The sequence below is a fragment of the Pipra filicauda genome, unplaced genomic scaffold, assembly GCF_003945595.2.
Source record: "Pipra filicauda isolate LSUMZ 115617 unplaced genomic scaffold, ASM394559v2 scaffold3_size10097308_pilon, whole genome shotgun sequence".
NCBI lineage: Eukaryota > Metazoa > Chordata > Aves > Passeriformes > Pipridae > Pipra > Pipra filicauda.
Genome location: NW_024104532.1, coordinates 5035141 through 5060448, shown reverse-complemented (window position 1 = coordinate 5060448; position 25308 = coordinate 5035141). Strand labels below are relative to the sequence as shown.

Genomic DNA, 25308 nt, shown 5'->3' with positions numbered 1-25308 from the left:
TTTGGTAAACTCTTTGCATGCAAGTCAGGGCTGAAAAGCAGGAGGGAGAATCTGTATTCTCTCTTTTTTGGTACTCAAAACTGTGGATTTTACAAAGGCTCCTTCAAGCTCTAAAGCAGTCGTGGAACTGCTGCAGCTGCCAGGGGGGAGCACCGGCGCTGGGAGTGTTCAAGCCACCACTTTTGAAAATATATTGATAATAATGTATTGATAATAATTTTGAAAATATATTGATGCTGATGTGCATCAACTCAGGTGGGTTTGATGTTTCCTTTCCACCCCCTTCAGTTGTTCCGGGAACAACCTGGAAACATAATTCACTTTGGGTCTCTGAATCTTTCTGTGTCACACCCTGAGTGTTTTCCCATGGTTCTGAGGAGAGTTAAATCATAAAATGATGAAGTTTTTAACTCTGGCTGCTTTGCTGACGTGCTCCCCAGCATCCTTCTGGTCTTCCATCCCTCATAACCACATTGCTTGTTACCTGTTACAGATAAAGTTCACCCATGACAGTGTGATGCAAAAAACAGTAATTTAATGAGACTTGTGGAATTTCGTTGGGTTTTGTTATTAAACGGGTTTTAAACAGGTTGGTTATTCTTACTCTCTGTTTTGGGGTTGTGGAGGGTTCAATCTTCTCTGTATTTAAAAATAACCCTGCTCCCAAAATACCTATTTTGAACCTGCACAGATTTCCCAAATTCAGCATAACCAGTTCCAATACATTTCTGTGTGAGCACAACCAGGATAGTGGGGTGAACAGGGGCTGGGAGCTGCTGTGGACATCTGCCCTGGATGGGGGCTTGGACCAACACCCAAACCAAACTCTCAAATTGTAAAAATTCCCTTCTGCTTTAAGAACCAAGTAGAGCTGGGCACAGGATGCATTAACAGCCCTAAAATATTTTATTACTTGCGCTTGTGTTGTGAAGATGCATCGAATAAAAGCTGTGTTCAGAAAACAAACCGTGTTGAGGCAGCAAGGGAGGAGACAGAGACACTATCAGTGGTTACACGGTGTTGGGCCGAGGAGACCTTGCTACTGCAAGCAGTTACACAAGACCCAAGTGGTTTGGAGAGGGGCAGAATTCATTATCTCAAACCCTGATGTTCATTTCAATGTGTGATGCAGCAGAATGTGTGAACCTTGGTCACGATAGGAAGTCCAAGATAAATGTCTTGTGAGACAGTGCAGACAGATGATCTTTGAGTAAAACTGGAGGAAATGACAGTTAAACCAGGGTAAAGTATTTGATAAACTTTTTCTCTCCTTTCTTTTTTAGTAGTTAAGATGGGAGAAGGATGTGAACCTTGAATGTGATTTTCCCTTTTGCCTTTTCACTCCTAATTTAGATTATCATTAAAACCTTGTCTGCTGTTTCAAATCTGACACAGAGCAGATTTATCAAAGAATTTCTGTCAGTGAATCCTTTCTTAATCCTAATGCCACAGAGTTCATAACACTCAAATGTAATGATATCTTTTATGAAAGTAAATTAATGTGAGGAAGTCAGAATGATAATAGCCAGATTAATGTTAGATGTCTGAATAACTATTGCTTAATAAAATTTAAACGACAGTTGTCTTGGCTTCAAAGTTTAAGCAGAAGAACATGTAGGCACAGGAATTGGGTTATTAAGTTTCTGCCCAATTAGAGGGCAGAAATTTGTTGAGAAACAGTATTGGAATATGCTTTGGTTTGCCTGTGTGGACATGAAAGGAGTGCATGTAAAAACCTTGTGTTCAGGATGGTCCATCTGTGCACTGGGTGAATTATTGACTTTGGCAGCAATGGAGAACGGCAAAGATGGGAAGGATGTTATTTGTTGACTGGGAGATAAAATTGGGCTGAAGTTTGCCAAGAGTGAGAAACAAAACTGTGACTGGTCAAGCTCTGAGTTCAGTCTGTGCTGTTTGTTAGGCTGTTGCTTTTGTGATCTTCTGAGCTGTAGGATGTCAGGGCTTGAGCTGCAGATGCTGATAAAAGGAATATCATTGCCTGGTTAAGAAAGTCTGTTCCTGAAAGTAGTTTTGATATTGCAGGATGAGGCAAACAGAAATGCAAAAGCTGGGGAAGGCAAAGTCAAAGTTGAGCTTTGCTGAACAGTAGCAGCTTCATTTTCCTCTCCTGGCTCAGGCTTGGTTCTTGTGACAGGAGTTTATTGAGGCTCCTGTGTCTTACCTGACTGGGTGTTGTGGTAGGTGCAGAAAACGACCATTGTGGTAGGTGGTAGCTTTGTTGTGTGACATTGTTCAGTCCTACAGACTTCCTCCTCCCCTGAGTCAGTAACTGCACTGTCGGGTCCCTCCTCTGTGGGATCTGTGCCATCAGCTAGGATGGAGCTTTGTGATGGAGAGGGACAGTGGATGGGGAAATGAACCTTCCTCTGCTCTCTGTGCACCAGGAGAGGAGGAGGGAGTGTGAAGCTGTCCTGTCGCTTCCCAGACTTACCTGCCACTTCCCTTGTTTCTCTACCATTTCTGAAGAGACAGGACAGAAAGGAGGGACTGAAGTTGATGTGAGCAGGTCTGTTCTCTATGCAAGAAAAGAGTTGGGAATTTATTTCTGTGTAAGGTTCATCAGGGAGGAGGGATGTTTTACCTATCGTGTAATACTGTGTTGCAAGTGCTGAAAATAGAACTTTCTTCCTTAACTTGACTTCTAAAATCCATTTGCTGGGTGTGCACTTTTACCTTAGTTCTTTTACTTTACCTTGGAAAGAAGAGTGGAACTAAATGACCTTTAAGGTCCCTTCCGACCTAAACCATCCTGTGATTCTACCTTGCTTTTGTGTGCTGGATCTCACATATAATGAATGATATACCAGTTCTCATCTGAACTTGTTTAATGAAATGTCATACTTGCAGAATCTCTTTCTAAAGGATCCCCAAATCCTTTTCCAGTGGTTAGTGTTGAGTTACAAATGATCCCTGTAATTCTTTTATATTATCCATCATTGCCCTGTGTTGGCTCCTCAGGTAGAAGATGCTGACTGATCCTTGGGTAACCTGATATTTGATGGATGGAGGGGGACTCTGGCAGATAAAACTCAAGAGCAGGATGTAATTACTTGCATCATCACTTGACTGAGACGCTGGAATTAACAATGTGCTCCTACAGAAAGTGCTGTGGGATTTTTCTCAGCTAACGGTGGTGAGGGATTTGTGCTCATTTGTCTGAGGAGCAGCGGCAAGTCCAGGCACATTGTGCTCTGTGGGGATTTTTGTGGTGCTTTGGAGCTGAGTGGGAAGGAGAAGTGCCTGCAGCAAACTGCTGGCTCTGCCCTCCCTGGGAGTTCTGTCAAACATTAACCTGACCTAGGCCAACTCACTTTTTTAATTATTTATATTTAAAGCTCTCCCACCCTCACAATATGTACAAAGGTGTTCCCGTCTGGCTCTTACGGCACTTTATGTTCCCCCACGGAATGTGCAGCAGGAATCCCTAATCTGAAGGGTGGGATACAAACAGTTGTGTTTGTGTTATAGAAATGAGAAACCTTTATGTTTCAATTAGTGGTGAATCACTGATTTATATTTGTATCATATTAGCAATACAGTTGTATTTGAATCCTATTTCCAAGAACTCAAACGAAGCCTTGGAAGGATGGACAGCTCTCTTCTGGAGATGGAGCTGTGGAAGAGTTTGTTCTTATCAAAATACCCGAATGGAATTACGGCTCAAGCTGTCCTGTGTTCAGCTGTGCAGCCTTACTGTGTGATACGGAGTTAGAGTTATAATTTTGGAGTACTGCTGGTATCACCAGTCTTTTCCTTGCTGGAGCAAATGCCACGTGGAGTCCTCCCAAACCAAATCCCCCTCCCTTGGCATGGAGCGCTGCAGCAGTATCAGAAGGTGTGAGGGAGAGAAACAGAAAGCTTCATCCTTTTGAGAAGCTGGGTTTTGCCTGTTTCTGAACACATATGTATATTATTCAAATTCTCTGTAAGCTCTTGTTTTTAGTTTTGTTCCTTATTTCAGTTATAAAACTCTGAAGATGACTCTGTGCTGCTTCTGTATTTGCAGCATTGTGATTATTCTTTAAATTTATCCTAGATAATCCTCCTGTCTGTGCTCTTTTGGGTAAAACTGTATCATTTTAGTAGGAAATGTTATGGTTTTTCTGCATTTTTCTCCTTTACCATAACATAGAAATCTGGAAGTTAAGATTACACATTCACTTTTATTGTTAAGTGTCAAGCAGCTCTTGGTGGCACGTTCCTCTTTGTGTAGCAGTGGGGTTTTGTTGTTATTTTCCAGTATCTCCCTTTCCAAACAGCTTTTCTGTGAGTGCGTTTTAAAAGCTGACACTGGCATTTTAGTGCAGGATTTGTGGCAGTGCCATACTCCATGCACAAACTGGGAGAAGCTTGCTGTGCCAGCTCCTGAGATGCCCCTTGCTGTTCATGGTACAAGTAAGAAAAGTATTTGAAATAATTAACAGGCATCTTTGGGAGGGAGTTGGGTGCAGCATTAAGGCAGCTTCAGGTATTTTTAAATGCCTTCTTAAAACATCATTCCTTATTACAAACAGGTTTTCTAACTTTTTTCCCCCCTCCTTTTAAGAAAAAGGAATACAATCATGGGAGCTGTGTGTGCCCCCAGAGCTGGGTGTGCCCTGCACAGAGCCCGAGCTACTCTGTGTTCTCTGAACGTGTTGATCGTTTGTGGCCAAATGTTGTCAGACAAAATTTCAGCACTGCCAGTTAACCAACACTGGATAAATGAACTGTTTGATTCCTCTTGCTTGCGAAACCAATTGAGATGGAAGAAACTCTGGAGTTAAATGAGGATGTCTTGAAGGAAGTGGAGGTGTTGTAAACAGAAGATCCACGAGTGCCTGGTTGAGATGTGGTGGGTTTGGATCCCTTTTAAGGGGCTGCACTTGGAGGGTTCCTCGGGCCAACCTTCGCCTTTGATGGTTTTACCTTATGGTGCCTGGGAAGATGGAGAGATAGTGCTGGTGGTGAACTGGGGTGAGGGCAGGAATTGGGATGCCTGATGTGGTTCAAGGGGGTGAGAAGAGGCTACCAGACCTATGCCTGTACCCAGGGCTTGGCCAAGGTCCTCTTTAACAGCACTGCCAGGAAAACTTTGACAATTGTGGGTGTGTTGATTGGGGTTTATTTTTAGTCTGAAATTGTGGTCCAAAAGTCCCAGACCTGGGATGTGCCCCCCCTGCCTGGAGCTAGGGGAGTGGGAGATGGGAAGCAGGAGAAGGTGGCACCAGTGCTGCCGTTTCATAACACTAGTTATAAAATCCAAGATGATGATGGCTTGAGGAAGCTCAAGCCAAAGCCATGCCCTTGTTGGATTAAGGATGAACAGAAATACCAAATAGGATTTAGGAAGATGTTAGAAGGAGAAGTTAAGATTGTGTTTCTGGTACGGGTGATTTGAGCGATACTCGAGCAATTGATGTGCTTGGTGGGCCTGGAGCAGCAATTAATGATGGTTAAAGAATATACACAAGGGAATGTTGTGTAAGAAGTTTCTGTGAGTTCCCTGCTGGTTTTCCTGCTTTCTTTCAACTCTTCCTATTGAGCTGGAGCAGAGGCGTGAGATCTGAACAGTCAGTTGTGCAGTCACATACACACAGACTATGTGGAGTTCAGCAGGGCACACTGAGCACAAGTAATGACTCAAAACACGTAGAGTTAAACTTCCTAAAAATGAAAATACTGTACTGTGCTTTAGGCCTGTTTTCTAATTTCTTTTAATTTTTGAACTTCTCTTTTCCCAGATATGGAAATTAAGGCGACTTTGGTCCTTGCTGCAGGGACCTGTTTTGTCTCCCTTAGCCTGGCTCTGCTTCTCCTTCACACTTTGCTCAGGACTCCTGGGAAAAGGGAAATTATTGCAACATCCTCTTGGTAGCAGCAGGTACAAGGCAACAAGATCTTCATTTTCTGCTTGCAGGCCTGGTGTGCAGAGAGACAGGAGCAGAGGAGCTGTCCTCTTGCCCAGAGGATGGGGTAGGAGTGATGGGAGCTTGACTGCCCCCAACTGCTCCCAGCTCTTCCATCCTGTGGGAAAAGGTTTAAATGTGGGAGAGGGAGAAGCAATTCTGCCTCTGAGCAGCCTGCACTGCTGGTGGGAGCAGTGATGGGGCAGAGCTCCTTCCCCCAGCCAGGATCCAAACTGAGAGATAACAGAGCGCCAGCAGGAGATGGGACTGGTGTCCACTCCAAATTGGGAAAAAAAACTGAGGACTGGCAAACAGTACAGAACTTTGGTCATACCAGTAAATTTTATGTAGTGGATTTTACAGGGTTGGTGTAATTCAAGTGGTCTGAAAACTTAGTTTTGCAATTTCCTTGATGCTGAAGGTAGCTGCTGGCAACGTTGATCAGTAGACAGGCCTTGGTCGTCTGCTTTCAAAGTACCTCTCCTTGCTTTTCCTCTACATGGGCAGCTTATTTTCTGGTACATCTCATGGCTGTGCAAGATAGGAAGTTAATTGGGAAGTTGTCTGAAGTTCAGAGCTAAGGAAGCCTCACTAACTTCCTTTATTTACACATTTAGTGGTAGTGTGATTTTAATAGCTTCGTACACATTAGAGGAACTTAAAATAGCTCTGTGTAGAGATTAGGTGATTAGATACAAACAGGTCTAACTTGAATCCCATTCATACTATTTGCTCTAATAAAAAATGTAAAAGAATTCAAGAAAACTAAACCCAATCCCCTTAACATGACTACCCATGAGGGTGTTTTATCATTTACTACATTACAAAAGACTGGGGAGGAGTGGTTAAAAGTGTGATTAACTACTGTATTTCTGATGACTAATTTTACATAGACCTGGGCAGGTACAGCCAGATCAGTTCTGGGTTTGCTCCAGCTCATATCTCGAATGAATCTTTGCTGTAATGTTCCTTTGTGTTGGTAAAAATGCTGGTTTTTCTGCAGTCCCAAGAGTTACAGTAAATGTTGATAAAATTTTAAAAGATGATCCTTGACTCTGTAAAAAATAGGGAAAGTCTTTGTTAATATTTAACCCTCTATTTGAAAATTATAGATGTAAAATTCTTTAGAATTATAATATTCTGAATGTACAGCTGTATATCATTCCCAATCCCATCCCTTTAGTGAGAATGAACCACCCAAAACCAGGGCACTTCTATTCTCTGCCTCAAAATTTGCCTTCAATAGTAAATGCCGGAGACTCAGACTGTTCTAATTGGCTTTAACTGATCAGTGTCTATAATTAAATCTCTTATTTGTCTGTGTTTAAATCCTACATGTGTAAGAAATTGGGCTGCAGTCTGAAGAATGAGCTTTTTAAGCCTCAAACTTTTAAAACAAGTTTGTCATGAATGCCAAAATAATCCAAGGGATTTGCTGACCAGTGCATAGATCCCTCTCTCAGCCTTGATGGTCACCTGCAGTTACATGAGTTCAGCTAATTACAGGGGAACTGGAGAAAAAAGTGATTTTTCACATAAAGTTTCAAATGTATTGTGTTCATAGGCTTGATATCATCATTGCATGAATTAAGCTGATGCTTAATTATGGTGCAGGGAAATACAACAAACCTTTTACCTTGAAAAGCATTAAAGATCTGAACTTATACCTTGGCTTTATTCTGGTTTAGGTGTCCTCTTAGACTTCACTGTTTTCAGAGTAACAGACAAAATGAAGCCAAATGAATAAAAGAAATAAATGCAAGAGGCTATAATATTATTGAGGTGAAGAGATTAGTATTTTAAAAACTGAGTGATGGGTTGAAGTTTTCCTGTTGAGAATGGGATAGCTGGGTTTACAGCTTTCAGGTCATGCTGTAACAAGGTTTTTTTCTTTTTAATAGGCAGCTGTCTAAAAACATGAAATAATGGTTTTCTAAGCAGCCAACATTTTCGTTTTAGAATGCAAATTATATGGAAGAACATCACTTTTTCTTGGGAACATCTACTGTACTTTGTGCAAATCAGTAAAGCACATTTCTAAATCACTTGATAGAAAGTTTAGCACATGTTGTGACTGCCCTGTCCCTGGAAGTGTCCAAGGCCAAGTCGGATGGGGCTTGGAGCAACCTGGTCTAATGGAAGGTGTCCCTGCCCATGGCAGGGAATGGAATAGATGAGCTTTAAGGTCCCTTCCAACTCAAACCATTCTGGGATTAAATGTTAAAGGAATTAGTACCACCTTATTTCTCATCTTACTTTGTTTACTCCTTTAAGTCCCAATGCTTTATCAACCTCAGAGGGAATCTTTTCCAGCTTTTGTGTGTGTGTGTGTTGCAACAATCTGATGTATTTCTGTTAACACCAGCAGCACAACCAAACTGCAAAGTAAAATTTGTAAGAAGGGGTATTAGCAAGTTTTTAATCTGAATTTTTGCAGTAGGAGAATATGGTCCAAGGCAGAAGGTACAATATTGCCAGAACTTCCCTGAAATTACTTCTCTGAGTAGAAATGCCTTTTGGGAGTCAGGGGAGGAAGGGAGACCTGGAAACCACATCAAAGCTTGAGGTTAGAATATGTTGGAGGATGAGTGCCAAAAAAAGGTATGTCAGCACCAAAAATAAACCCAAACCTACAGGAAAAGCCAGGCACTGAATGGGTGGGGGGTTACAGAACATCTGGGGATGTGGGGGAGAAAAGGTATTTTAGAAATGAATGGGAGATGTGCAGCGTGGGCTGAGACAGCGAAATGAGTCGAGCGGTGAAATGGTTTGAAATAGTTACTTGCCTGAGGACTTTGTGGATTTTTTTCAATTTTTTTTTAATACTGCATAAAGTTTCCCTGTTAGAGCAGCTGTGGATTGGGGGTTACAGCTCTTTGGAGGGGGAAGTGGCTGAATTTGGACAAACATCTGGGTTTGAGGAGTTATGACCCTCATTCTTTGGCCAAACGGGACCAGGGGCTGACTCTGTGCACTCCCATCCTTCTGTGCACTCACATCTCTCCTTGTTTCCTTCTGTGATCAGAAATTATCTGTTTTGCCCGTAGCAACATGAACCGTGAAGACCGGAATGTGCTGCGTATGAAAGAAAGGGAAAGGCGAAATCAAGAAATTCAGCAGGGTGACGAAGCCTTTCCACCCAACTCCCCTCTCTTTGCTGAACCTTACAAAGTGGTGAGTTTCTGCAGTGCTTGGAAATGCAGGTTTTATAACAGAAATCATGTTTTAAATGTATTTTTGTCTGCATTCTTTTTAGATCCAAAGCTCTTACGGCAACCGAGTATTTAAGCAGGGCTTGAAAATAAGGCTGGGCAGTCACTAACCAGCTCCACTGGCAGATTTGCAGTGCTTAGGAAGGAGGGGAAGCTTTGAAGGGAATGAGAAAGAGGAAAAATAAAATCATAAAATTTTTTTCCTTCCTTCACTTTCTGTACGGTGACTCAAAACACTTAAACTGTCCATTGTGTGATGCCAAGTTGCCATTTTTGGGGTGAATGAATGCTGGTTGCTAAACTTTCTAACCTTTAATCAGTGTAATCCAGATCTGGGCAAGTTCAGAAAGAGAATGTTTAAATAGGAAGTTAATTTTAAATGCTGAAATCCCTGATAGGATGGAATTATAAGCTCTAACTAGTACTCCAGTAGTTTGTATCTGATTTTTTTAGTTTGTTTTGAAGGACTTGATTTTGTTTGTGATCTTGCACAGCTTTAAGCTTGTGCTGGGTTTCCTGCCAGGTTTGCTTTACTGAGCAGAATTGGAAAAAATAACCTAATTCTGGGATAACTAATAAAACACCATTTAAGATTTTAATTATGTAGCTCAGAACTCACTTTGAAAGCAAACCTCTTCCCTTATTACAATTTCAACTGGTTTGTAAGAAGTAAAACATTATTACTAAAAACTGACTTCCTGCAGGAGGAAAGTTGAGGAATATTTGGTGATTTTTTTTTATTTTTATTCATGTCCTCCCATTACTTTCCTGTGCTTGATAACCAAATCCCACCTTTATGAAGTTAACTGGAGCTGACTGGGATGCATGGGGAATGATCTAATAGACCTAATTTGGAAAATGAAATGGTTATAGAAGAAAGAACCCTTTTAACTCTGGGCAACAAACATTGTGCCAATATAAATACCAATTAAAAATTACATACAGGGGTGAGGTTAAGCTGATTTTATTTTACTGCTAATTAAAACTTTTTAGGACTCCTGCATTCTGTGTTAGAGAAATAATGTTTAGGGTGACAGTAGGCACCTACTGCTTTTAAACCTGCATCCAGCTCACCATTGCATTATTTGAAGCACTGATTAATGCTCTTTCAGCTGTTCCTGCTGCTGAAGTACATCTTTTTCTTATGTTTTAGGTTGTTAAATTACTGCTTTAAGAACTAAAATTGGGAATTGGAAACAATGGCAAAAGAGACATGAATTCTAGCATGAACTTAGACCTGAAATTTAGATTAAGTGCAGTACTTATCAAATCAATTAAGTGAAAGTGAAATTGTGATTGGTTTCAAATCATTATTTTTTAAAAATTGTTTTCTTAGACCAGCAAAGAAGACAAGTTGTCCAGTCGTATCCAGAGCATGCTTGGTAACTATGATGAAATGACGGATCTCATAGGAGACAGACCGCTCCAAAAGCTTGTTGCAATTCCCAAACCGACCGTTCCATCAGCACCCGACGAGAAATCAAACCAAAGCTTCTTTGGTGATCAGAGACACAGCACAGGCTCCCACCAGAGCAGCAAATGGACTCCAGTGGGGCCAGCTCCCAGCACCTCCTCCCAGTCCCAGAAGCGCTCCTCGGGCCTGGCGGGGCACGGGCAGCGCTCCGGCGGCACCGGCACGGGCAGCGCCGGCCAGAGGCACGACCGCGATTCCTACGGCAGCAGCAGCAGGAAAAAAAGCCAGCATGGGTCTGAACACTCCAAACCCCGTTCTTCCAGCCCTGGAAAACCACCTGCTGTCTCCTCATTGAGCTCCAGCCATTCGAGATCTCATGGGAATGATCACCACAGCAAAGAACATCAACGGTCAAAGTCGCCCCGGGATCCTGATCCCAGCTGGGACTCTCCCTCCCGTGTACCCTCATTTTCAAGTGGACAACACTCTAATCAGTCTTTTCCACCTTCACTAATGTCCAAGTCCAGTTCAATGTTACAGAAACCCACTGCATACGTCAGGCCGATGGATGGGCAGGAATCCATGGAACCAAAGTTATCCTCGGAACACTACAGCAGTCAGACCCACAGCAGCGCCGTGAACGAGCTGAAGCCCAGCAGCAAAGCACACCTAACCAAGCTGAAAATTCCCTCTCAGCCACTGGATGTAAGTTGCTGGCTGTTTCCTGGCTTCTGAAATGTAAATCCATTTGGGCTGGGATTTTCCAGCTTCTTTAAAATCCCAATCTGCCTAACCAAAAGTGAGTTTTTAGTAAACACCGTGTTTTTTGTTACACAAAGCACCTTAACCATAAGCAGTGAAGGCCGTATTTTCAATGGGGAACGTGCAAAAGTAATAGGTTTTTTTTCTTCTGCTTCTTCCATGTGGGTACTGAGATTTTTATTAAATAAAGGCTGAGACATTCAGGCAGGATGAGATAACCCAGAGAGGCTAATTTTCATGGAGTATTTCTGTAGTTAGAAGTTAATGAAATAGTAGGACACACAAATATTTTGACAACCTGGATACTGACATTGTTACTGGGAGCCCAGTTGACTTAGCCTTGATCATATCTGCTTATATCAGATTTTCTTTTGAAGTGTGTAGCAATTACTGAATGTGATTATTATATATACCTAGGGAAAAGAAGCTCACCCTAACTCACCAAATTGAACAGGGTTAAGGACTTCTTAAGGACTTCATGCTGGATATAAAATACTGTTGGGTTAACAACTTTTAGGAGTTTGGTAATTCTTGACTAGTTAAGGCACAGACTCTGACTCCAGCTCACTGACAAGGAGAGAGCCTTTCCTAGTAATAAGATCTCATTGCATCTCCTCTCTAACTCCTTGAATCATAGTAGCCAGAGAAAAGCCTTTGTTCCTGGGATTTCAGCAAATACCAAAATAAGATTCAGGACACAGGTAAGGAAATTAGGAATGATTTTGTTTGTCAAGACTTGCCATGTCAGTGCTGAGGCAGTGAATCCTGTAGTAGCTTTGCTTCTTTCTGCTTGTGGCAGTCAGGGATGCAGAAGATTCATAGTTTGGTAGTTATTGCTGTTTCTGGAATCACTCTATAACGTGTGTTTTACTTGGGAATGCAGTTTGTCATTTCTGTGAATTCACGGTCCTGCACTTGAATTCAAGATATTATCCTGTGGCTTCTTCCAGGAAATGATTGAAAGCTGCAATTCTCATTCCCCTCTCCCGAAGTTTTTAATGTCACTGAGTGCCTGTGATCATTTTAACTGTCGAGTGAAAAGTAAGAGATCATTGTCACAGTTTTATAGATCTCATGTATTTGCTTTTCATAACTGGATGTGACTCATGCCATAAAAACGTGGATCTATCTGATATTAAAACTGATGAAAGGAATTAGCAAGGGCTGTTTGTATCTATGTAGAGTCCATATGAGTCATGATAAGGATTGAAGTTTGTTTTTAAGTGTTTCTAGTCCCTGGAAAATTTGCTTTGGGAGATGTTAACCTTAAGTTTTGATTTGTAGGCATCAGCATCTGGCGAGGTGAGCTGTGTGGATGAAATCCTCAAAGTAAGTTCCCTGTGCTCTTCTTCATCATTTATTTGTTGAAAATGCAAACATTCCTAAGGAGGTGGAAGGACTCTGCAGTTATTAGTGTCTTTCAAACTGCCTTGACTGCAGGTCATTTACAGGAGGGCTCTTCAGGTGCTCCTCTAGTACAAGGAGACTTGGGAAAACTGGGAGCAGAGTGGGCACTGGGCGTTGTGGGTGTGCACGCAGTCTCCTGAATATCCTCACAAAATATTCTTGCTCTTTTATGCCTCCTCCCTGGTAATCAAAACTACCCATTTCTTCCACCAGAATACAGTCCTTCATTCTGATACCTTTCTAGAGTATAGTAGGTGTTTTGCTACCCCGTGGCAGAATTTTCCCGGTCTCCTACCTGGGTTATTTTCCCCAAGTCCTTCGATTCCCTGTCCTATGTCTGCTCCCAGAAAAGGATCATCAGGCCCCCCTTGAGCATTTCCATGGCTTGCCATCTCCTCTGACCTTCAGTACTGCATGGTCCTGAGAGATGCTCTGAAAGAATACAAGGCACTTTGAAGCTTCAGGCATTTGATTTTCCCCTTTTTCCTTAAACTCTATAGGTTTCCCTTTCCTAGGATTCTTCCTTCTGCCCCCGTGTCCCACACGTGTTCTTCATGGTCTGAAATGATCAGACTCTGACCTGTACTGCAGTTTACATTCAGGGCAACCAAGTTTATTGATTTATGCCTTTCTGCTTGTTATTATGTCTTAACTATCTGTTCTCAGGGATAAAAATTCAAAATTCAGGTTTACATGCAATATCTGTTCTCATGGATAACCTGAATTTTAAACTGTTTATATGCAAAATCTTTGCACATTGGGGAAATTAAGGTTTTGAATATAAATCTTAGTGAAGGGTGAACAGTGAGCTGAAAATTGAGAGACAGTCACCATTCAAATTCAGATTGTAATGAAATCTTTGCTTTAATTTTGTTAATTTTTCTTGTTGTTGTTGTTGTTGTAGGAGATGACCCACTCCTGGCCCCCTCCGCTGACTGCAATCCATACACCATGCAAAACTGAACCCTCCAAATTCCCCTTTCCAACAAAGGTCAGTGCTGTATTCAAATACTGAATGTTGTAAAAGTAACTCCTGTTAAAGATCAGGATTTTGGAACTCTTACATTCAATTCTGTGTAATCTGGGTTTATTTCAGTGCTTTATGTCTCTTTATTTTGCTTCAAAACCACTTGTCAGCAGTGGCCTTATGAGGAATGTCCAAAGTTTTCCTCTGTTTTGCACAGACAGAAGTCTGCAAGGTCGTCTATAGTCAAACTTTCTTTTTTAACTTTTGTTTCATAAATTCAAACCTTCAGGATACTTTTGAAGCTTGAAAATGCCTTTGAACCTTTTCCCTATTAGGAAAATGGTTTGCACCACTTATGTAGAACCAAGTGAGTTTCCCTCCATGTAGCAAAGGATCAGAGTCTGGCTGGTAAATGCTGAGAAATTTAAATGTGTTTCTCTGCTTAAACTGAAATTTCCTCCTTATTTTGAAGTCTATTTCTAAGAGATTTTTACATTTTCAATTACAAAAAATTAAAACCTTTTAAAAATCAGAAATGTTCAGATCACTTGTTTCAAAAGGTCCTTTTCCCAACCTCTTGTGTGCTTAATAACTATGAAGGGTTTAAGCTGTTAATTCTAAAGAGAAAACCACCTCTTTGCTGCTGTTGACAGCTCTGGGCACATTTCCAGGAGACCTGCTGGAGCTGACACCTCTGAGGAAGGAGATCTCTCTCCTTCCCTGGGGCCAGGTCTGGCAGCCCCAGCTGCAGGGTTTTGGGGCACACTGGCACTGGGAATTGTTTGCCTTGAAGAGCAGCTCTGCAGTTTGCAGGACCCTGGGAGCCCATGGGTAGGCAGGGGAGATAGCTGTGGGTAAAACCCAGCTTGGAGATTCCTGGCTCATCCAGGAATTCATGGTTTGTTTCCTGTATCTGCTGATTACCAGTAAAAGATTCAACTCAACAATAGGATTTTTCTCCAGACTCAACATATGTCTGGGAGGAATTGGGGTGCCCCACCCCTAACTTGGCATAGCTTCAGACTATAGAAATCAGACTATCTTTTAAAAGTTACCTTTGTAATGATTAAGACTATGTTTTATTTGACCTACTGCTGTTTTAGAGCATCATTTGCTGCTCTTAATTTCCTGTTTGATCCAAATTGCTCCCCAAACCAGAACAGTTGAGAGAATAATTTTAAGAAAACTTTCTCACTGAGGTCTCTGATGTGATATGTCTAAACCTGTCATCTTATGTGAATGATTTGACATCGCCTTCCTTCAGCCAAAGGTTCCAGGTCCATGCTGGAAGTGCATATCCACAAAACTACCCCAGACTGGTATGAGTTGAGCTTCTCATCCTGGCTGGATATCTCAGAGCCACGGGCAGTCCTGCTGTCTCCACCCTCTGTGTGGCATGTTCCTGTTTCACTGCATTTTGTTTCTCTCCAGTGATCAGAAAATTCAGAACATGCCATTCAGTTCTCAGCTTTACTTTGGAAGGCATATCTAGAAAGTAAATCCTGTCGTCTATTTTCTTAGCATTAGATCAATATTAATCTTGCATATACTACTCTTAGTCAGGGTTTATTTGCTGTGTTATATAAAACTGTCAGCCTGGAAATAATTCGTACCTTTTATTATAGAGAAAGAAATCCCACACTTTTTCTCATCAACAAAGGTCCTTATTCCACTACTTTGAATACTTGAATACTTTGAATGCTGCTTGTTTCTGTGTATCCCTGGCATTTGACTCAATCTGGGGAGAAGTGTGCAGAAATCCACGTCTGTGACACAGAGAGAAACTACCTAGGACTGCACAGTTGTGTTAACGTTTGAACAAAAAAGGTGGCTTGTGGGGCTTTCTGAACCTCTCAGCCAGGATTGTGTTTCTTCACCCAGTTTGCAAAAAATTCCATTTATGGCTGCTCTGACTCTCTTGACTTTTTGCCAGCTTTTTTATTTTGTGGCTGCACATCTTAGCCGTGGAACTCTGTCAAATTCTCTCTCTGCATCCAAAGCCTATAATTTCCTCTGCCTTCTCCTCTCTGTCATTCTTGGCAGCAGCAGCTATGCAGAATTCCAGTGAGTTAGTGAGCCATAGGCTTGTGCAGTCTGGGCCCAGAGCAGAATTCACCAAACAAAACAAAACAGTGATTTACTTTAATCAAGCAGTTCTGTTGCAGGAAAGCTCCTCCTCTTTAATACTGTGCTCCATTTATTACAAGTCATATACTGAAGTGTTTCACAGCATTTCTCCTGTGTGCAAAAGTTGGTATGTTTTTCCTGTTCACACAGAATTAAGCTCCCTTTGGTGGACCACTTGATTTTATTTGTCAAACTGTTGGGATGGGATTGCTTTCCTCGTGTGTAGAGAGTGAGTAGCTTGAAGGAACCCAAACTCCTGACTGGGGCCTCTCTGATTACTATAAATATATCTAACAGTTACCAGGAAGTCTTTGAATCAGAAGATAAAACTCCATGAAAATAGGTCAGGGAAAGTTTTATGGATGCTATGAAAAATATGTAGATTCCTGAGACTTGATAAAAAATGTTATCCCGTGACCTAACACTCTGTAATTTTATCCATGGGCTCACAGTCAAAAATGCCAAAAATACTGGCATGTTTATAAAATATATTAAAAAACTCCAGCTGTTTGCTGGGGAGGGGAAGGTTTTTGTTTCCCAGCACCATGGGAGGCTTGGCACTGTGTGTACCTGCGCTGGGGTCTGAAGGCCATGGAGAGGTGGATTCTGCCTCCAGGTTCCTCCATTCCTGCCCTGTGCCAGCGTGACCGAGGCCAGCAGTTGGATCCCTTGATCTGCAGCAATACAGAAACTTCCTTTTGAGAAATGAAAATGAGATCTGACCTGAGATTTCAGCTATTAAATGGAAATGGGTCCCGTTCACCACAGCCAGGTCTGTGAGGGGGGAATCCGGCCCCCAATGCTGTCCCGTCCAGCTGGAGAGTTCCTCTCTCCACGTTTTTTTGTCATACTTTTTGTTTCCTGCTTAAGTGTCTTCCCTGTGTAACCGTAGCAGTCTATTATATTTTGGTTAAAAGGGTTTCCTTCCTTTCAGTTGTTTTGAATTTCTTTCTGAAGCAGACCTTTAAAAGCTGCTGCTGTAAATATCTTTGGAGTTGAAAGTAGAGCTGTTTTTTTTTTTTTTTGATCTCTGAGTTTCTTAAAGAAATATGTATTCAATAGATGGCAAGAGGGTTGGAAAAAGTTGCACATTTAGCCATAACACCTCATTAAAGTGCACTTAGCTGAGAGCCTGTGCTTTGCCTTCCAAGTAGGAAGCTGACTAAAGCGAGGAATTAGGCAGGTGTGTTCTGCAAATTCCTCATCCATGTGCTGGTAAAGGGGTGCCAGTTCCCCATCCCATGCTCCCTTCAGTGCAGTGCCTCTGGAGGTGTGGTGTTTGATTACTGTGTGGTCGTTACTTCTTTTTTGACTTAGTCTGTTGGGGTCTGAGCTGCCAGTGGCAAAAGAGATTCAGGGAATCACACCTGCCCTCCTCCTACCTGTGTAAAAGATAAAAAAACAGGTTTTATTTTGAAGGAAATGTGACTGTTGCTTTCTGTTGAAGTCACAAGACTTCTCTCCATCTTTGCTTTGCACTTTAAACAGAGGTTAATTTTATTTTATTGTCCCTTCCTTTCTTTCAGTTAGTAAAGATCAGAAACACCTTCCAAGGAGAGTTCCTTATCAGGTTCCCCATCAAGTTCCCCATGCACAAAATACTTGTTCAGTGCATTATTGCAACTGCTCCACTTGAGAAATACAAAGTTAAGGGAAATTGAAACATTTTAAGTCTGCTTTGCTGTGTAAAGCTTTTGTGTGTTTAAAAACCTCCATTTTATAAATTGCCTGTCACCGACTTGGCTGTGTGGCAAAACTGGTTCACAGCTGTACCAGAAAAAGTGGAATTCATTTTATTGTAATTTTGGTAGGATACTGCCAGACCATTTAGGTAAAACGTATGTATGTAGCTAAAAAATTGGAAATATTTGACTCAATTTGTATTTCTGGGACTGGCAGTTGTCCTCATTTTAAAATGAGGTCAGGAAGGTCCTATTTTAAAAAGATACTCCAGCCCGGAAGTGGGTTTCAGTAGCTCAGTAGCCTCTGTGTATTTGTTTGTTAAAGCAGTATTTTAAGGTTTCAAAAAAGTTTATAATCTGCTGTGTCTTGGGAGTCAGAACTGAGGTTTCTGTGGAATGGGAATACTGAAGATGATAAGAGTGCTAAAATTTGCAAGGCTTCATCTCTCACAGCTAGTTTTATCTGATATTAGGAAGAAATTCTTGGCTGTGAGGGTGATGAGGCCCTGGCACAGGTTGCCCAGAGAAGCTGTGGCTGCTCCTGGATCCCTGGAAGTGTCCAAGGCCAAGTTGGATGGGTCTTGGAGCAACCTGGGATAGTGGAAGGTGTCCCTGCCCATGGCAGAGGAGCAGAACAAGATGAGCTTTAAGGTCCCTTCCAACCCAAACCTTTCTGTAAATCTATGGTATCATTGTGTATTGGCTTTTGCACAAGGGAATTGTGTGATTTCATGGAGATTTGGCTATTCTGGGGACGCTGTGTTGGCTACCCAGGCCTGGCTGGATTTACCAGGGACCCACATGGAGTATTCTGGGCAGAGTGTGCAGAGCTGGTCTCGATTTAAATCTCAGATTGTCCCTTAGGGTCCTTTGTGGCTGAGATAAATTTTTTTGTTGAGAGGTTTTTCGTGTCCTCATTGCTTGTCCCTCAGGGTGCTGTGTGTGCCTGGAAAAGGAAAATGAGGAGAAAAGGGTTTGAAGGAAAATACTTCAAACAAGCAGCAAAGTTTGTGTATAAGGAGGATAAACAAACATTCTGAATGGTTCCTCTCCATGCTAAACATACAGGGAGCTGGGATTTATGGAAGTTACAGAGGGATTTTGGAGTTCCAGCTATGATGCAGTGCAACTGCCCAGCAAGGACGTGGGTGAGCTGGACTGAGGAAGAGAAGTGAGAAGCTCTTCACCTGGGCTGCTCTGGGGCCTGGATAATGAATCCCTCTTTCTGGTTGTTGATAGTTTTTTCCCATTTTTCAGAGGTTAGACGCCATCCTTGAAGTAGAAAGAATATCCTCCTTACAGCCTGTTTTTTAGTATGTTAAAATTCCCAGTGGAAAACCCCCAACATTTGTGATCTTTTCTTCCCTCAGGAATCTCAACAGTCCAGTTTTGGCACTGGAGAACAGAGTGAGTATATTAAACTTCTTGGAATATGTTTAATGCTTTTGTTGACATCCCTGATTCTCAGCATCTCTGAAGATGTCATGGTTTTTAGGGAATGAGATTTTCCAGACTGGTCATAAGATGGAGTCTACTTTCTCAAGTTTTAAGCTATAAAACAATTGCTTGATTTCCTTTTGTGTTTCTTTGTTCAGATATCGAAAGTTATCACTGAGTTGCAAGGGTGTTGTGTTCTAGGAAAAAATAACTATTTTTAATTGATCACATTTTCTAATTCTTGAAAAAATGCTTCCATGGTTGATTGAATTGAAAATAGCTGAGTACTAAACCAAAACACTTTTACAAAACCCAACTCCCTGCTTGGGGACATATTGGAAACTGAAATAGTGCTTTTGCTTATATTCAGTAGAAAAAGAATGTTGCAGTTTCACTCTTGGTTTTCACTTCGACATTTTAAAATCAGGAGAGAGAACTGGTCAAGAACTCATATAATATGCTTAGTAATATCCTTGAACTTCTTGTCCCAGAATGCATTTTTGGATTTTAGACAAAAGCAGTTTTATTTCTTTTAACTGTGTAATTATTTTGAATATTGCTGAAAGTAACACTTAACGCAGGTAACATACCAGCTAAAATTGAAATCCATTTGTACTGTTACCTTCCAAAAGTCTTTCCACTCCTTCTTGAAGTGATTAAACAGCTTAAATAGTAAAAGAAGAATGGTTTATTCTTAGATATTCACAAGCAGCTTAATGTGAACACCTGATACAGTGGGGATTTAAGGAAACAAATTAAAGCTTAATTCCATAATGCTAAACCATAGGCTCACGTTATAGGAGCAGCTGATCTTTAGGTGTGTAAAGGAAGAGGAAGGTTAATTAAAACACAGAGCCAGTTTTCAACTCCAGTTTGGATTTTCTGGAGAGCTTTAACAGTCTCAGTTCTTGTTTCTGTTGAGCTACACTCAGTTATTTACCAGGATTAAAGAAAAGGGAAGGGGAAAAAAAAACAAACTGAAAAGCAGATGATATCAGTGTGTATTCCTGTTGTCAGAATTGGTGTTTCAGAAAGATTTTGGGATGTGGAGGTTGCTCATCCACTCAAAAGTTGTGTGGGGATGCTGAAACAGTCAGAACTCAACAGACAGATTATATCCCATATCCTCCATGTAGAAAGCAATAGTTTAATCTTAGTAGAAGCAAAACAGATTTCACAACATTAGTAACAAACTGTGTATTCATTTAGACAACAATGATTTAAATGATTTTCTAGATTAATTTATTGGCTGTATTTAGTACTTTGCCTTGGCGTTCCCTCCCTCCTTCAGTCTGTGGGAGGTTGTACCTCGTGTCACCTGGTTACTGCTCCTTCCTGTCCCCTCTGCTGTTCATGGTTTATCCATGACTGTATCCTTGTGACAGCTTTGGAGTGGCTTCTTTTGCTGCCAGAGTTTTCAACTGTGCATTTCTTTTTCTCTTCCTCTAGAACGATACAATCCTTCGTCCAAAACATCCAATGGTCATCAATCCAAATCGTAAGTAGCTGTTGAGAAAACATTTCACAAACAACAGTCATATTTTAAGAGATTTGGAAAATAGCTGTTAGTAGAATGTGTCAGTTCTTGCACAGACACTTCAGCATCCTCTCCTTGGCTGGCAGGAGAAGGGGATCAGCATGTGAGAGTGGGCAGGACAGGACTTACCAAACATGTGCCTTGCAGAGCTGTCAGCTGGAACCAGCTTGTAGGTGTCACAAATGCAGGATAAGGAAAGGTTTTGGATTGGAGGAGACAGAAAACTGTGTCTGGGATCTTGTGAGGTTTGTTCTGCTCAGTCTGTTAATTCACTGACGAATGTTTCCATTAGTTATGGACACGGACACAGCAACACAGAAAAATTTAAAAGCAACTGGAATATTTTAGATGGCTGTAGTCCACCTTTCTCATACCTAAAAATCAATTATATGCAGTTAAAAGATTGTTTCCAAACACATATGCCCATAAAAATAAATATTTACTGGCTGATTGTATGTTAATGAAAGTAGAATCTGAAAACTTACTCTCAGTTACCATTTGTTGGGATGCAGTCACAGAATTAAGTCTGGTTCTTCTGCCACTGAATTGGCAAGATTAAAAAGCATCTATGGAAAAGAAATAGAACAAAAAGAAACCCCCCTCAATTAATGTAGATTTACAGTAAGTTTCCCCAAAACATGCAGTTTAAGAAGATGCTGAGAGGAACTTGGCTGTTTCCAAAGATGGGAAACATGAGGACATCTGAGAACAAGAGGCAAGATTGGACACATGCTGAGCTGGGATGCATGGGAAGAAAGTTTAGATGATGTTTACTGTGACAATTCAGCTTTAAATGATTTTTTTTTTTAAAAAAAGTGATTATGATCTGGTAAAAAAAGCCTCTAAAAAGGAGATAACTGCATCTATTGGAAAAGGATAGCAGTGACAAATATTTCAGGAACACGATCCTAGAGGCGGGTGTTCCTTTCCAGATCACCAGTAGGAACAGCTCTACTGTGAAACTCAGAAGTGTCAGACTTTTTAATCTTTTCTCATTTTCTTTCTGCAGATGCGAATCAAACCAGACAGAGTAAGATGTTTTATTTTTATAATCAAATATATTTCTCCCTAATCATAAAAACCCTGTTAATATGTTTTCAGTGTGCTCATGTATTTTCAGTCTTGTGAAATAATGTATGTATGACTACCATAAGTAATTATTGCTTTGAATAATAATAATTAATTATGGCTTAGGACAGTTGCACTGTTGCCACAAGACAGGAAGCAGCCACTGGTCTTGGCTTTCTTTATTCCATTTAAAACACTGTTCTTGGCCATTGTGTGTAAGAAGTTGAACATATACAAGTTACCTCCTCCCACATCAGTAAATTGTGTCAAATTTCCTTTCTAAATTTAGCAGAATGGACTAAGGAGTCAAAGTACCTGAATCCTTATTCTTCTCTAAAGAATGACTCAGCTCACCATTCTTAAACATGAAATGTTTGAATAGTATCTGGTGGCTTTCACCCACGCAGCCTCTCTGTAGGATAAACAGTGGCATGTTGAAATCTAGAAGAATGCTTTGAAAGTAATTAAAGTACCTGGAAAAACTTGTCTCACTTTCTCCCTTTTACTTAGTATGTTGAAAGATGACTTAAAACTCAGCAGTAGCGAAGACAGCGATGGAGAGCAGGTATGTTCCTTAAATCAGAGTTCCAGAAAAACACTGAATTCATTCATGGTTCAGTCCTGCAGCAGGATCAGTGTCCCAGCAGCAAACTGGGCAGCTTAACAGGAGATTTGGGATTAAGAAACTAAAATCTAGTGGAATGTTTTTAGGCAAACCTCAGGTATTCCTAAATGTAATCTTGGGGGAAAATTGTTTTGTGAAAACATTATGCTTTTATCTAGAAATTCTTGTTTACTGATTTCACGTGGCTTTCTCTGAACACCAAATGGCAATAGTGTACTTTAAAACATAAATAATGGCTCATTATTTAAGATGGAACCCTCATGTTCTGCCATTCCAGCTAAAGAGTTCATGTTGTGAACATCTCTGTGCATTGGTACCTTGGGACTCTGTTTGGGATGATAAGAGGTGCTCTATATGTCACTGGGAGTACAGCAGCACCTTTATTTTTATAAAAAAAAATCTCTTTTTTACTCTTTTTGGTATTAACTTTATGCAGCTTCTACCAGAAATGGCCCTTAGCATGTGAAATAAAAATACCTGTATGTCTGTGCTGCCCAGCAGTAACTTCACTCGTCTGGTGTTTCTTTTCTTCATGTTCCCAGTTCTAGTACTTGATTTTCTTCATGTGGAAAACTTGGAGATAATGCATTTAGTCAGTGAACTCCAAGTACCCTGGGCATTTTGGGATTTCAGCATTGTGAAATGCTGAATCATCTGATTCAAAAAGATGGAAACGTGTTATTAATTAGTGGTAGAAATGGGAATTATCACAACTGTAGTCAGAATATAGAGATTTGTGGTGAAAACCTGGAGAAAATTACTCTTGCTTTTCTTTCTGTGTAAGGAAAATGCAGATAAATTTAAGCTGCTGCAAATACTGAATGAAGATGCTATATTAAAAAAATGAAAGGCTCTAAATTGATGTCTTGCAACTTAATTGTATATACAAGCCTAAAATAACTTCTAGAAGCTTCATGCTGTTTTTCTTAATTGCAGGACTGCGATAAGACAGTGCCAAGGAGCACACCTGGAAGGTAGGAATTCCTGGGGGATTGCAGCATAGGAAAGAGAGGAAAGATATTCAGCCTAGTCAGCAGTCTTGGCTTGAGCTCATTTCCAAAATTCATATTTGTCCTTTGTCTTGTATTAAAGCAAAAGGTGATTAGAATTTAATCAGTGATTAAATAGTGTCTATCCTGCAAATTACACTGACCACTTTGGGAAGCAGGGAAAAACCAAAGTTTGGTTGTTTCCACAATGAACTGTGTTCAGTTATGTTGCATTTTCTAGTAAATGTTAATTAAAATGTTATATTTTGTAATTTCTAATGAAAGGAGTTCTAGGATGTATCTGGGGCTTGGATAATGCTTGTTTTTCACCATTTTTCTTTCAGTAATTCTGAACCTTCTCAGCATAACAGTGAAGGAGCAGATAACTCCAGGGATGACTCGAGCAGCCACAGTGGCTCTGAAAGCAGCTCAGGATCTGACTCGGAGAGTGAAAGCAGTTCCAGTGACAGTGAAGCCAATGAACCATCCCAGAGTGCATCCCCCGAGGTAGGGTTTGGCCCATGCTTGGCATTAATGCTCAGCTTTAACACAGGAAAGATTAATAAATTCTCAAACTGTTGGAAAAAATAAGTAGACCAACGTGGGTTCTTTTTCAAGCTGGACTGTTCTTCTGCCGAAGGACCTGTAGTTGGGTATGACAATTCTCTATATAAACAGGCACCTGGTGTTTAAATTTGAGGTGGTCTGTACCACCAGTTGTCTGTTGGAAAGCAGAAGTTAAATAACAGTACCTTAAAAAACTGTGACATCAAATACTGCCTGTTGATAGCAGCTGCTCCAGATGAAGGGAAAGTTGAACTGTTATTTATACTGGTATTTCATTTGTTATTTATCTCAGGTGTTTGGGTGCACCTCTTGCTTTGGTGTGCAGCATCATACAGCTATCCCATGGAAAAGATGGAAGAAATGCAATGAAAAATGAAATATCTTCTCTAACTCTGTTTTTTAATTTGTTTTTAGCCAGAGCCACCACCGACAAACAAGTGGCAACTGGATAACTGGTTGAACAAAGTCAATTCCCATAAAGTGTCACCAGCTTCTTCCGTGGACAGCAATATTCCATCCTCCCAAGGCTACAAAAAAGAGGGACGGGATCAGGGCACAGGGAGTGGGTACACTGACCAAGGTGGATCCAAGGATTCCATTTCTTCTACACCAGGGCGAGATTCCAAACCCACCCAGAAGGGCTCGGAGAGCAGTCGGGGCAGGCAGAAATCACCTGCCCAGAGTGACAGCTCGGCACAGAGGAGGACTGTGGGGAAAAAACAGCCCAAGAAAGCAGAAAAGACATCTGTGGAAGAGCCTAGAGGAGGTCTTAAAATAGAAAGTGAAACCCCAGTAGATATGGCAACAAATATCCCTTCAAACAGGCACAAGGCGGCCACAAAAGGCTCCAGGAAACCCAATATAAAGAAAGAGCCCAAGTCTTCCCCTCGGCCTACAACAGAGAAAAAGAAATACAAGGCTTCAAGCAAATCTGCCCAGAAATCCAGGGAATTCATCGAAACAGATACCTCATCCTCTGATTCAGATGAAAATGAGAGTCTGCCTCCTTCATCACAAACACCCAAATACTCTGAGAGCAATAGGACTCCTGTTAAATCTTCCATGGAGGAGGATGACAGCTTTTTTCGGCAAAGAATGTTCTCTCCTATGGAAGAGAAAGAGCTTCTTTCACCACTCAGTGATCCTGATGAAAGGTACCCACTCATTGTGAAGATTGACCTGAGCCTCTTATCCCGAATACCAGGGAAGCCTTACAAGGATGATGCACCCAAAGTGGAGAAGAAAAGCGCCCCGGAGAAGCACCCCAGGGAATCCCAGAAACAGCCGTCGGACAAAAGTTCTACAAAAGGCAAAAGGAAACACAAACAGGTGATAATTTTGTAGAGAGATTTGCCTGTTACCTCAGCCCACAGTGGATTGTGTGTATCCCAGAACCCAGATCACACCTCAGTGTAGCAACTGAGCAATTTAGGAATGGCTTTGCTACCTGTTTGTGTAGAACACATGGATCATCCCTGTGCTCTTATGGAAGAGACTGTTGGGATTTTCTTTTGGAGGAAGGACACCCCTGTAGCAGTGTTTGTTAGCCCTGTACCCAGAGCTCATGGAGGTGACGCACATTCTGTGCCTCTGAGCTCTGCATCC

General features: G+C 41.2%; 1 protein-coding gene across 8 annotated transcripts in view; it reads left to right on the top strand.

Annotated features, from left to right (window-relative positions):
* The window catches only part of AFF4 (AF4/FMR2 family member 4), a 54987-nt gene that overhangs the window by 9564 nt on the left and 20115 nt on the right, over nt 1-25308 (top strand). For all 8 annotated transcript variants that reach the window (XR_003540251.2, XM_027718481.2, XM_027718484.2 and 5 more), the window contains exons 2-12: nt 8957-9083; nt 10458-11240; nt 12582-12626; nt 13609-13695; nt 18851-18887; nt 20367-20415; nt 21464-21484; nt 22033-22087; nt 23084-23121; nt 23481-23643; nt 24118-25032. Coding sequence is in view for 7 of the 8 variants with exons in the window: in XM_027718481.2 (XP_027574282.1) it covers nt 8961-9083; nt 10458-11240; nt 12582-12626; nt 13609-13695; nt 18851-18887; nt 20367-20415; nt 21464-21484; nt 22033-22087; nt 23084-23121; nt 23481-23643; nt 24118-25032 (2316 nt within the window). In the remaining variant the exon portion in view is untranslated. The remainder of the gene's footprint in view (nt 1-8956; nt 9084-10457; nt 11241-12581; nt 12627-13608; nt 13696-18850; nt 18888-20366; nt 20416-21463; nt 21485-22032; nt 22088-23083; nt 23122-23480; nt 23644-24117; nt 25033-25308) is intronic.